This window comes from Alosa alosa, chromosome 6 (assembly GCF_017589495.1).
Source record: "Alosa alosa isolate M-15738 ecotype Scorff River chromosome 6, AALO_Geno_1.1, whole genome shotgun sequence".
Classification (NCBI taxonomy): Eukaryota; Metazoa; Chordata; class Actinopteri; order Clupeiformes; family Clupeidae; genus Alosa; species Alosa alosa.
The window spans coordinates 7,831,577-7,844,292 of record NC_063194.1 but is presented as its reverse complement, the minus strand read 5'-3'; the positions used below and the strand labels follow the sequence as shown (position 1 = coordinate 7,844,292).

At 46.4% G+C, this 12,716-nt stretch overlaps 1 protein-coding gene across 1 annotated transcript in view; it reads right to left on the bottom strand.

The window, feature by feature from the left end:
* The window catches only part of llgl1 (LLGL scribble cell polarity complex component 1), a 36,456-nt gene that overhangs the window by 23,198 nt on the left and 542 nt on the right, over window positions 1–12,716 (bottom strand). The window contains exon 2 of the mRNA XM_048245677.1: window positions 11,131–11,228. Within this exon, the coding sequence (XP_048101634.1) occupies window positions 11,131–11,228 (98 nt within the window). The remainder of the gene's footprint in view (window positions 1–11,130; window positions 11,229–12,716) is intronic.

The window sequence follows — 12,716 nt, the reverse complement described above, 5'->3', positions numbered from 1 at the left end:
GGTGTCCACTAATAATAATAATAATAATAATAATAATAATAGCCTTAACATTTGGATCCAAGCGCAGGGGGAAGGGAGGTCTGGGTGACCGTTCCAGGGAGAATCCGAGAGAGGCACGGGCCCCGTCAGGACAAGAGCGAGATGGACAAAGCAGGGCCTGTGTGCCATCGAGAACAACCTCATGTCCACCGCAGGGGCATGGGCACCATCCAGCACAGAGGGCCTCTTGGCCTCAGTAAGAGTAAGAGTAAGAGTAAGAGTAAGAGTGAGAGTAAGAGTAAGAGTAAGAGTGAGAGTGAGAGTGAGAGTGAGAGTGAGAGTGAGAGTAAGAGTAAGAGTAAGAGAAAGAAAGAAAGAAAGAAAGAAAGAAAAAAGGAGCTAGTAAATCACAGGCACACACCGGAAAAAGAAAAAGGGACAAAAGAAAACATGCATTTATATTCATAAATGTAACAGAGTGAGCTTGCGAGTGAGTGTATGAGAATGTGTACACACACACACACACACACACACACACACACACGTGTGTTTGTGAGTACACATGATCCAGAGCTTAACACTACACAATCCAGCTACTCAGCCGTCTTGGTATAATTGGGCTTCAGTAAGCCTAAGCGACTTCGACTGAAAAGCTACTTGTACATCTTTAAAACGCTACAACTCATTCTACACCCTTACTGGCAGAACACTAAAAAGATCCTTCTGATCAAACCAGCCTGGCTCAGGTGAAGTAACGTGTCAGCATGATGATCGTGACACTCATTTGAGATGCCACCCTATTCAACACTGCTGTCTCTAGGATCAGAACCTAGTCATGTGGACAGAAAGAGAGAGACCCCATCATTAAGGATCCTTCACACCCACTCCACCATTCCTTTCAGGTGCTCCCATCAGGCAGCTGGTTAAGAACACTTCTGGCCAGAAGGAGAACTTACTAAAACATCTTTAAAGCCCGGTGTACATCGGCGCCGACATGAGTTCACTCTGCACTTCAGCGCCAAAGTTTTTAACTGGATTAACTGGAATAAACAATTACTACCTGGCCATTGTGCTCCACCCTGCCTCAAGGTCCGGGAAAATATTGTCTGTATTAAACTGGTCTGTGGTGCAAAAAGGGTTGGGGACCACTGTCATAGACAATAACGTTTTTTTGCTGAACACTTTGAATACTTGAACGCATGTGAAAAGCATGCAACTCTGGAGTGGGAGGAAAGATACCATGATAATATATTGTGTAATTTATATGTTTGCAATACGTTTACCCCAAATCATTACCCCAAATACTGACTCACGACAGTCAAAAACAAAATCAACACAAACAATCACCATCCTCCACCTTCATGCTAAGGGCTGACTCTGTGCACTTTGTTGTACATGGTCTCACCTCCATCGTCCAATTCTGTGAAACCAACATCACAATGCAGCAAATAATTATATAATTAATTCCAGTCATTACGATCACTCATTACTCCCGGATCTGTGGTCTGAGTCTCGGTGCACCGAACGGAGAAATAGTAATGATAATAATGTTTGACTTTTCAGCAAACAAGGGCCCAGTGAGTTGTTAAGTAGCACAGATGGGAAGGCTTGAAATCAACACGATAACCATCAGCGAGAGCCCAGAGCTTCTCAAGACAAGCGTACAAATGAGTGATGGACCCTGGCCCTATTTTTAGCCCCAAACTAAACAAAGCCAGTGGAGGGCTTTAAAAATAAATCCGGACGACCACTCTCATCCCATGTCCTTCCACTGTTTGTTTGCCATGGACGGACTCCAGGATGGATCTTCAGTGGTTTTGTGTGTACAGCAGTGATCAGTGAGCAGAGATGGGCTGGGGGGTGCAGACAACTTCCCTTTCCCTCCCCCCCTTCCTCTCCATTATTTAACTTTACGTCACTCGCTGGCGCGATAAGACAAAATAAGGGAATAAATGAGGGAAGGAGGTTGTGTGAGAAAGAGAGAGTGTGAGAGAAAGAGAAAGATGAAGAGAAGAAAACGCACATAGATGGGGATCGAGAAAGGGTAAAACTGACCTATAAAAGAAAAACATTGCAGACATAGTGAGCCAGAGCCCAGACAGAGGATGGATGGATGGGAGGGGGGAAAAGAGAACAAGCTCTTCAAAAAAGGTGTGTGTGTGTGTGTGTGTCAGAGAGAGCAAGAGCAACGAGAGTGAGTGCATGAAATTTTGCACAAAAGGCCGACCTTTGCGAGCGGAGCGGTGTGCAGCGGGGGAGTGGTGGGAGCGAGACGGAGCCTGTGGGAGGGTGGAGGCGATGGTGGAGAAGCCCAGGCCCCAGAATGTGCTGGGTGTGAGGAGCAGATAGGAGGAGCAAAAGCAAACAGCTGGATGATGCTCACAGAGACAGAGACAGAGACAGAGAGAGAGAGAGAGAGAGAGAGAGAGAGAGAGAGAGAGAGAGAGAGAGAGAGAGAGAGAGAGAGAGAAGGAGAGATTGGGAGTGTGTGAGGGGGGATAGAGACAGACAGACAGAGGGAGAGAGACCAATAAATGGAGAAAGAAAGAGTGAGTGTGTGTGAGAAAAGGGTGGAGAGTGTGTGTGTGAGAGAGATTCCTCCCCACCTCATTAATCACTAACAGAACCTCACTCTTGCTCTGTTGGGGCGGCGTGCATTACTTCCCCCTGTTCCAACTTCCAACATTTCCCCCCTTCACAATGGGAGACAAAACGACTGGCTGGGGTTCAACTCCAGGTCTATTCAATATCCTCCTTTCTATATGGAGAGGTCTGCAGAGAGGCTTGTTCAGGACGGAAACCAAGCCTACGAGACAAGAGCTAGGGGTTGACAAACCAGGCCGTTTTTTTGTGTGCGGTTGAGGCATGCCTCTTCGCATGAAGGAAAAGAAAACAGGCACTGAAGAGGCCGAAATTTCCTGTTTCTTGAGAGGCGGACGCTATGCCTTGTTGTGCAACAAGTCTTCCATGACCCTGGCGACATGAAAAATAACACAGACAGTTATGACACTTTATCATTTGGTCAGTTCCTGCTTTTACTGTCTGTGACCAACTCCTTTTGCTCAATCACTATTCACTACAAAGGGTTACAACACAGAAACCACCATCAGCGATCCTCAACCACGACTGGGCCAGCAAGAGGAGCTTTTAGACAAAAAGCACGGAGAGCTGTTCAACAACAAACTCTCAGCCAAACCAGCAGCAGAGAGCGACACAGAGCAGAGTCAGAACTTGGGCAAAATCTGATCCAGAATCAGTTGACAGCTGTGTTCGCTCATCTAGGATACGCACACTCCATTTAGGCAAATGGATGCATATAGCCACCACAAAAAAAAGGGGGGAAAAAAGAAAGAGTTTAACTGGCAGGACAAAACCAAATACAGAAGCTGGCACATGGACAGAATCATCACTGCTTTAGGTCGTGACCACATTAATCAGCGTAGCAGCCTGATGGGAAGCAAAAGGGAAACATAGAATGAGGGCCAGTAAAAGCACCGCCCTGATTATTCGCTCATGATTGTTGTTTTTAAAAGTGAACGCTGAAGGAAAAAACCCCAAACGCTCCTGATCATGATCATATCCGCTTGAGGAAACGTATCAGACATGCACTCCAACAAATGCACGCTCATAGACAAATATATGTTCCCCACCACCCCTTCTGCCTCCACTATACACACACAGACAGAGACACATACATAGACAGCAGAATATTCCAAAGGCCTTGAGTAGTTTCTTCATTAGTCCCTACACCCCCTCTCTTTGAGCCTCTTTACAGTGCACAGTCACACACACACACACACACACACACACACACACACACACACAAACGACACCGTGGGCTGGAGAAGCTGGCTCCTCTCCCCTCATTCTCCCCTCGACAATGGCTGGCAATTACCCGCTCAGGCGCTCCCACTAACTTAGCAAAAGATAATGCAATTTCACGGTCTGAATAGACACAAACAGCAGACACTGTGTTCACGCTCACATATAGCTAGAACATGCCTCCATTAACAGAGAACAGATATATTATTTTTTATTATTAACATTATAAAATCCAATTTATTAGGGCGCCTTATAACCAGAAACATATGAGAAGTGAACGTGTTCTGGATTATTCTGGCAAAGCTTGCCATAACGCTGAAAATAAAATAAAAATGTATAGCTGAGGAAAAAGGTACTCTACAACTTTTGTGCTTGAGCAACAGGTTGCTTCAGTACCCTTTGGAGACTGTGCTGCAGCACGGACTGTGCAAGCTCATCAGTTAGCCCCAAAGTGTGCTGGCCATTTGAAGTTCACGTCACAGCAGATTAGGTCAAGCGACCCAGCCGTATGGAAGGAGATTTCCGCTCTTGTGCCCGTCTCATTAAGCCCGAAGCCAATAGCCGAAAGAAAGGCCTTTTTAACGAAGAATGTGTCCCTGCTTGAGCCAGCCAACTTTCCTACTTATTGAAATGCTCCACAATGACATCTTATAATCAAACAGTGCTCTCTTTTTTTTTAAAAGGGCAGAGAGAAGAAGAAAAAAAAACAGGTTGGCAACGTTGCAGCGTGCCAGTGAATCCAATAAAGATTCACCTCATTCTTCCCCGTTCTGCTGGTCCTTGGATTTCTAAAAGACCCTATAGGTTCTTTTGAAAGACCTAAGGGCAAGTGTGTGCGCGCAAGCCATGCATCAGAATACTAATGGTTTGTGACTGATGCGTCCCCAGAGACTTTCGCTGGCGATAGAAGAGGGCAGATTGGAGGAGACACCAGAGTTTTAAAAAACAGGAGGGGGGGGGCCTAACATCAGTGGTTGTTTCACAAGCACAGAGCAGTGAGGTCTGAGAAAAATCACTGATAAGCCCATCAGATGAAAGAGCAAAGCCATGCAGAGAGCGAGCGGCTTGGTGGAGAGGAGATGGAGCACAAAACCGATAGAGTGAGATGAAGATAAAGAGTGTGAAGAAAAGAAAAGTGTTTGTGTGAGTGTTCAGAAGGAGGTAAATAAACCAGAATGATGCTATCTGATCTTCAGTCTTTTACCATGTCCAAAACAGAGATATTCAGCCATCGCTCTCAACAGAGTTGAAGGCACAGATAAGCATGAAGAAGGACAGAAGAAAGGGATGAAAGAGAAATTGGAAAAAGGAGAGGATCCTTGCTGCCTCCCTCCAAGAACACTGCATAGATGCACGTCCTGCCTTATGTGCCCATAAACAGTAAAGAAGTCTCGGTTTGTTGATCACTGGCTGCAGTTGGAGCAATGCCCCGATTCAAACACTTCAAAATGCAATGGGAAAGACATGGATTTGGAGCAGAAACCCCATTTGATCCCTGGATGACCCTGCAAGCGTGTATGCAGACATCCAGCATGTGTCGATTAAACACCGAGTGGACCAGGAGATTATGGCCGAGACTGACACTAAAAAAAACTATTAACAGAAAAGTAGGCAGGGAGAGAGAGGGAGGGAGGGAGGGGGAGAGAGAGAGAGAGAGAGAGAGAGAGAGAGAGAGAGAGAGAGAGAGAGAGAGAGAGAGAGAGCGAGAGAGAGAGAGCGAGAGAGAGAGAGAGAGAGAGAGAGAGAGAGAGAGAGAGAGCGAGAGAGAGAGAGAGAGAGAGAGAGAGAGAGAGAGAGAGAGAGAGAGAGAGAGAGAGAGAGCGAGAGAGAGAGAGAGAGAGAGAGAGAGAGAGAGAGAGAAGGAGAGAGAGAGAAAGAAAATGTGTGCATTCGTATTTGTGTGTGCATAGTGATGCAGGCGCCTGAGAGGCACTGCTGTGTGTTGCCTCAGCTGCACTCAATCAGCACGGAAGGCGGCGGTGTGTGTGTGGTGTGAGAACGAGGCTCCTCGTGAAATCGGAACTCTCAGTCTAAGGCCTTTCATCTACAGAGCTGTCCGAAACACGAGTCGAGATAACACCTCAGCACAACGCTGCCATGTCGACTGTGTGTGTGTGTGTGTGTGTGTGTGGTGTGGTTGGTGTGTGCCATGCTAAGCGCTTCGCTGTGAGGTGCAGGGCTGACAGCCTCAGCCACCAAGACTACTGCTGTGTGTGGGCTCAGAGGGGCGATGAGCCAATGAATACTGATCAGTGAGCAGACACTGACACACACGGACACACAGCGCCACTCAAACAACCAAGCCTCTACTGCGGTGCGAGAACATTTCTACAAAATAACTTGAGGACCCCCCCACACACACACCATGCTGTTGGCCTAAAAACAGATGTTCCAGTGGACAGTTTCTGACTGTAAATCAATGGTGCAGAATAAATACAGAGATGGCAAGCCATCACTGTAGCATATCATAAAACACAGTACATAATATGCCATTGAGATGTCCTACTAAAACACTGTTATAACTTATCATACATATTTGGCTCTGAATGACTGCAAATCACTGATCAATCTGAAAAACAGGATGCACTAAAAATAAAACAGAAAAAAAGTTTATTTGAAGGACCTAATCGTATCACTGTAATCATCAGCAACAAAAATAGTTCATGTCTACCAGATGTTAGCAAGGGGAGCTAATGTTTAGCTTTAATGCGCGCCATATGGCACGGTGCCTTTGCCAGCACGTGATAGCCAAATCCACAGACGGCTACCCCCTGCTTGGAGCAATGGCAGGAAGCTAAGCTGTTGATTAATCCACTCAATATCATATCCTGCAGGGCTGGCTCACCCATAAGGCAGAGGGACAGCAAAAAAGAGGGGGAAAAGGAGAAGTGGGAAAAAATAACATAAATCACACACACACACACAAAATTCCATCCAGAGATTACGGGGCACACACACACACACACACAGATCAGATATTCCTTCTAGGCTCATTCAAATTTCCTGAGCACTACCTACAATGGAGTCATCAAAGCTAGTTATCCATCATATCCTTGGCATCCAACCTCAGGCGGAATGCCACTCAATCTTAGTTCCGTTTTCATCCCCACCAGTAGTCAAGTAATTTTAGAACGAGGCAGCTAGATTCAAAATGGCAAAACGCAAAACAAATAAAAATTTCATTACGACCCTGATGAGGGCTTTTTCTCTAAACAAATACCAAGCACTTCCTCCATTTTCTCCATCAGAGGTTCTCTAGAGCACCAATTGAGGTCAGTGCCTCTTTGAAGTCAGCATGTAAGAACACAGTGCAAAATCAGAATAATTATGATGTTGTACGTGCACACACACACACACACAAAATCATGTCGGAAGGCCTACCAATTTCCCCATCACAGGGGACTACTGAAGACTCACAGACAGTCATGCTGCTCAGTCAGTCCGTAACAGCAAATGAGAACCACACGTCAGAGAGCATATGATGCAGATTGAGGAAACAAAATAAAAAAACTAACCCTAGCTTACAGTCAGAAAGAAAATGTCTCATATCCTGACAAAGAGATGGATAGCTACATATGGCCTGCCACAGGGGATGACCCGAGAGGAACGTTTGGGAACAAAACTCTATAAATCGGCCGATTCAACACAGGCTTCTGCCACCCCCACCATCCTCTTCACACACACACACACACACACACACGCACACACGCACACACACACACGTTATAAACAGTGTAGAGAGAATAAATCCACACACACTGGCAGGGGACCGCCGTCTTCCGGAAAAAAAAAATCATGGCTGTATCCTGATTATCCGCCTGCTGCAGCGATGGCCTTGGAAACCGGTTCAAAAGATGTCTTTATTGCGACGGTTCGAGGGCCAGCAACAGGCCTCTGAAAGAATTTGCCCCCCTTACCCCTCCTCAACCACCCCTCCCCATTGCAGAGGGTGATCTCGGGGCAGGATGACATGCATTCTTCAGGGGGGTGAACCCAGCTCCCCAGTCGGCCTGACTGTTCCAGCCATCTCATTACTTTCCATTTAAAGCCCTCCCCTGTGCTTTTTCTCCTCCTCCTCCTCCTCCTCCTCCTCCTCCACTAGTGCCTCAAAGCTAGCAGAACTACCCACAAGACACATTTGGGAGAACACAACCTCCTATTTCATACGCCCAACAAAACCAAGTACAAGGACCAAAAAAAAAAAAAGGGGTATACAATGGTATTTTCTTTTCCCCCCCCATTTCTGCCTAAATCTGACCATCGCAGGGGGGAAAACGCAATCTAACAGCAAAACATTAGCTTGGTTCTTAGAAAAGGAAGTCAACAGACATAATCACAAGATGGACCAGTCCCTAAAAAACAGAGAAGCCTCTGGGTTTGCATGGCTGAGATAACGTTTACTTTGCCTTCAAAAAGAAGAGCTATTTCACTGGCCTCCCAGCATAACCACCCAGCACATTAATAGAGCTACTTCTCTCAAGCGCTCCCCCACTGCTCCAGGGAGGCAGCATAGGCAGGGAGATGGGAAACGCTGGAGGTAAAAACACCTGTTGCAAATCCTTCAAAACCATGTGTAGTGGAAAACACCAAGCATTACAATGCAATCTACTGGGATATGCTGACTTGACATTCTTGATAACATACACTACTGAGCCTGGTCCATTTATTTCATAACAAGTCCACAAAGAAAGTTTCATCTGACAAAAAACAACAACAACAACAACTGTATAATGCGCTGGCCACTATCTTTTTATCCCCAAATCATAGAAGTGCATTTACAACATAATTAAATAATAAACTGATCAATACTTGATATACAGATCACCACTTATCATTCAATATAGAAAAGTAGGTCAACAACAGTGGGTCCCATTGATTTTGCCACACAGACCCCGATGGTCACACTTGACCACTGCTGAGCTTTAGACGCCTGCCTTTTCTCCAGCGCGTCTGCCGATGACAGTGTAGCGGACTGTGACTATGAAGCTATGCAGATCACAGCCATATCTCCCTTTTGATGTGCAAACCACACATCTGGCTGCACAGCATGCCCCCACATCAGGGAGAGAGTGGGGGGAGAAAAATGCTTTTTTTTTTTAACCTCCACTCTCCAACCCAACACTGGCATTCTATAAACAAGCTGGAAAGATAATGTGTTTTTAACTGCTTGGGTATGGGATGGATAGACAAGCTGTGAGCAGTAAGAGAGATAATGGAGTCAATGCTTCCCCCCGTGGGAGCGTAAACTATGCTATGATTCAAATGATATGGCCCATGGAAAAGGCCATCCTAGACCACTTTTGGTTAAATAGACAAGGAACAGACAAGCCTAGATGTCTAACGAATAAAAAACACAAGGGAAGCCTCATTAAAAAGTCTGATTAAACATGGTTCCATTCACATCGGTAGGGATTTTCTCTTTAGAAGAAAGCTAAAACATGTTGACACAAGTTGATTACAAAGTACTCAAAGCAAAAGACATGTGAGCCAAAAAAGCACCGCTAAAACTGACAGCGGGACTATTAGATGCAAAATACTCAAGAACACTAAGGCCCTTGGGGAGGTTTGTACTGCAAACATCTCTCATCCAAATTCAAATGAAACAAAACCACTCCCTGGCTGTGCATACGCTGCAGTGTGAGAACGTGAACACACCCCAGCGAGAGACAAACGCAGCACCATGAATCAGCTTCAGCAGGGCCCTGGTAGAATTTCAGACCGAGTGTGTGTGTGTGTGTGTGTGTGTGTGTGTGGGAGAGCAGGAGGAAAACACTGGAGTATAGGGAGATGTCAAACATGCAAGCTATGCGGCTGGGCAGCGCCAGCTTCATCCACCCCCACTGCCCACTGCCCCCCCCCTCCCAGCGTCTGCAACACGGACTCTGACCGCACCACACCCCCACCGGCCCCTGGTGCCTAGACGGAGGAAATGCTCGCAAACCCAAACCACTCATTACTCCAAACCAGAGAAGCCCCGGCCATTTTTTTTCTGTCTTTTTGAACCATCAGCACCCAGGCCTGGGTGAGCTAGGAGAGTTCCGTCATGTGAGCTCTTGGTCCCAGTGGCGGAGGGCAAGGCGGACGGGTCGGCGGGGTGGTTTGCTGACAGGCAAATCTGAACTGAAGGGCAGTGACCAAGACAGTCAGACAGATTTGACAGCTCAACAGCAGCAGACCTCTCTCGAGTGCAACACGCCCTGAATGACTCAGGCTTCAGCGAGTCTCGCTGGTCACTACTCCACCACTCTTTCCCCCTCTCTCCATTCAATCCTTACAACATTTGTCTGTCTGTGTTTCTTTCCCTCTCTCTCTCTGTCTCTCTCCCCTCTATGTTCCTGAGCCCATTACTGCTTGCCCCCTCTCTCCCCTGCTTTCCACACCCCCTACCTCATACATTATCTCCCTCTCACTATCTGTCACTTTCCCTCGCTCTTCCATCCCACTCCCTCCCCTATCCTGCTTTCCATCCATCCATTCTTTCCCTCCCTCTCTCTCCCTCTCTCTCTCTCGGCAGGGCAGTGCCTGACAGTGCCAGTCACCCCAGAAGCCGTGCTGTCTGCAGCAGCTCAAAGCCCTGATTCTACTGTACGCTCGCTCGCCCCGTCACCGCTGACAACAACGCCAGCCAGTGCTGCCGCCGCTGCAGAGAGAGAGAGAGAGAGAGAGAGGCCTGCACGACGTCACCGAGAGGAATGTGCAGTATTTAAAGCCTTATCGCAGCAATGGCTGCTAGCTTTTATCATGCTCGGAAGAACACTGCGTTAAAAAAGAAAACAGACTATGCATCACCAAAACCACTTCCCCCACTCATTACTCAAAAATTAGCAACACCGTGAAATCAATAGTTCATTTCGTGGTGACTCAGCGACTTGGGAAATGAAACCAAACAGAGTGAGAGAGAGGAAAAGAGTGAGAGAGAGGAAAAGAGTGAGAGAGAGGAGCAGAGAGAGAGAGAGAGAGAGAGAGAGAGAGAGAGAGAGAGAGAGAGAGAGAGAGAGAGAGAGAGCGAGAGAGAGAGAGAAATCAGAACTTCAGAGCTATGATGATCCACTGACAACCCACAATGATTTCATGATGGAGAAAAAAAAAAAAACTATGCAGCAATCCAAAATGGGGTTCCATTAGGAGAAGCATACACACAATGGCACACTCAGCACCATCAAAACAACATAAACCTTCTTGCTTGACCGGGGATAAAGTTCAGAAATGGTGCTTTATAAATCTGTGCAGACCGTTCAGTCTCCGCACGCCCTCCCATTCAGAAATCCAGCCGACCGCGCAAGCCGCCGACCAACATGCACTTTGTTTTCCCAATTTTAAAAAGGATACACTTTGATGGCTCCGGACTTGGTGCCAATGGCCATAAGCTGCAGCTTTGGATCGTAGGCCAAAGCGCTGGGTTGGTTAGGGAATCCATGTTCGACAGTCTGATGAGAGAGAGTGACAAGAAGAGAGAGATTAACTATTTTGATCATTTAATGTCACCTGCAACAGACAGACAAAATACAAACAGATACAAACATACACATAATAGAAGTACTGACCAGCTTTGACAATCAAAAAAGGGAACAATATCAGCTGTAAGTACCGAGTTCCACCATGACTCATAAAACAAAACATATTAGAACCTAAGGTTTATTACAACATCCAGACAGGAGAGGGATTTCCTTCATCACAGGGGAGGCCAGCAATACAAAAGGTGAGGGATGACCTCAATAAAATAGTGATATAACTCAGTTTTTTGTCCCCTCTAGACAGAACAGACCCAAGATAAACTCGTTCTTTTGCCCAAGCTGTAAAGTGGCCAAGGTGGGGGCAGCAGCTGTTCAGGCAGAGGTGCTAGTCTCTGACGCTGATGGGGATAGGACTGCCTTATGACATTTCACACTGTGTCAGGGCGCGCTCCCTGGCTGGCATTACCGTTGCCATCAACGCTCAGCACCACTGACAGTTCAACAGACAAAAAACCGATGGCAGAAAATAGACGCAGTGAACACACACACACGACTAAAATACGTGCACACAAATCCGGAGTGTCAACGTAACTCACAATAAGTCACCCCTGGGGCGTTTTTGACACTTTGCCATGAAGTTCATGGCTGGCTAATGTGTGCCAGTCCAACCCCACTGACCTCGCTGGCCGTGTGTGCGCGGTCCTGCGAACGGCCCTGATCATAAAGAACAAGCCCTTACACCGAGCACCCCCCATTCTCTCTTCTTAACCAGACCGGGCAAAGTTTTATCTGCCAATAACTAGTACTCGTGTACCGTGTTTTTGTGGGGGACCACTTCGACACTTAACCTGGTTGTTATTCCACATCTTCAAAACAAGCAAACTTAAAGCACCTCAAGCTATTATAACTAGTCTAGTGGACTCGCCCGATGACTGTATAGGGCTATTACATCCTTCCAAAATCAGTTAAAAACTGCTAATGTTTTCAGTCACCAGAAAAGAATTCTGCACTAGCAGAAAATTCTGTTTCTTTCTAAAGTGGCAGTAAATTAATCCCTCCAAAAGCTTAGTCCCTTCTCATGCATAATAGCCTAATGATATTTAAGTGGGTTAGGCCTAGGCTACTTCTATTCTTGTGCATAGCTAAAGGTTTTAACAATTACGATTGCCCAGAAAAGACAAAAGCTTAAGGAAGACGAATGACAAGCATCTGAATTTGCATCTGAATAGTCCGCTTATTAAATGATTTCAGACAACAGAACCCAAGACTTTAAAGTACCAAACACAACGGTACTCTGGATAACAATAGTAACAGATGGACACAACTCGTTCTCGAGGATTTTGGTATTCGGTCTGCAAACTTTGCCGCAGTTACTGCTGTGGACCTGCGAATAATTAAATAATTATCATGTCTAGCGGTAGGACATGGTTGTATCACACCAATTCAGACAGGCTAAACCAA